General features: G+C 47.4%; 1 protein-coding gene across 1 annotated transcript; it reads right to left on the bottom strand.

The window, feature by feature from the left end:
- Nucleotides 1-143: 143 nt before the first annotated feature.
- Nucleotides 144-605, bottom strand: LTR64_008854 (uncharacterized protein; the record flags this gene model as incomplete). Its single annotated transcript, XM_064903126.1, has 1 exon — nt 144-605. The coding sequence occupies one exon, from the start codon at nt 603-605 to the stop codon at nt 144-146; it is 462 nt and encodes a 153-aa protein (XP_064750461.1).
- Between the last annotated feature and the right edge of the window lie 317 nt (nt 606-922).

Consider the following 922-nt stretch of genomic DNA (forward strand, 5'->3'; position numbering starts at 1 on the left):
CAGAAGGTGTGCGTCATCTCTTTGTTGATCTGTGTAAGATCCTTGACGCTCTGTTTAAGCAAATCTAGTTCAGCTTGCAGAGGATGCTCTCGATGCTGAACTTGCCATGATCTATCTCGATCATTGATCAGACGTGTAGTGTGTCAAGCTTGGACGTCCTTGAGCTCCCCCTCTGTCTTGCTCAAGCTCAATCGCAGGTCAGTAACAAGACGTTCATGAGCCTGCTCCTGTTCAGCTCGTTCTTGCTTATGGATCTCCTTTAAAGTGCGCAACTGTTGAGTTTGCTGTACCTGTAATTTTCGCGCCTGTTTCAGCTCCCGTAGACGATCGTCTACGCGACTCTCTAGCTCCTCTGTCACCTTGAGTATGTCGTCATCTTCAGTAAGAGTGGCAACGCTGACCATTCTTGAGGAGGACAGTTTGTGACAAAGATTCACCAAATCATGCTTCAACTCTATGGCACCGTTTTGCCAGGTAGCGTTTTTCACCTTCGCTTTGTTGAGCGCACTGACTAGACGAGAACGCTTGCGTTGTGTTATGTGCTTGCGCTGCTGAATGGTCAACCTTCGTTGTGCAGATGTAGATTTGTGGAGTTGGACCGCCATGCCGAAGTCGTGACGCGGAGCCGAAGGAAGGGACAGACGTAGTAAGAAAAGAAAGAAGAAACGACCTCGAAGAGGGACATGCTCGCTATAAGTAGACTCTTGGATCGGTTGACAACATACCGAGGCATATCCTACCAGGATTAGGGCATCTTAGGTAAAATCAGAATTACAGCCGAAGAGATAGGAGTCTTTGTCATTTGCTTACAAACATACTGATGGCAACATGAAATGAACCACACTAATCAAGCACCATCACGGAATCTGAAGCTACGATAACAACACACTGCAGCTAGCGTAATGAGTGGTGCGAGGTTGCT

Source organism: Lithohypha guttulata, assembly GCF_036872675.1.
Source record: "Lithohypha guttulata strain CCFEE 5908 chromosome Unknown scaffold_83, whole genome shotgun sequence".
Lineage (NCBI taxonomy): Eukaryota > Fungi > Ascomycota > Eurotiomycetes > Chaetothyriales > Trichomeriaceae > Lithohypha > Lithohypha guttulata.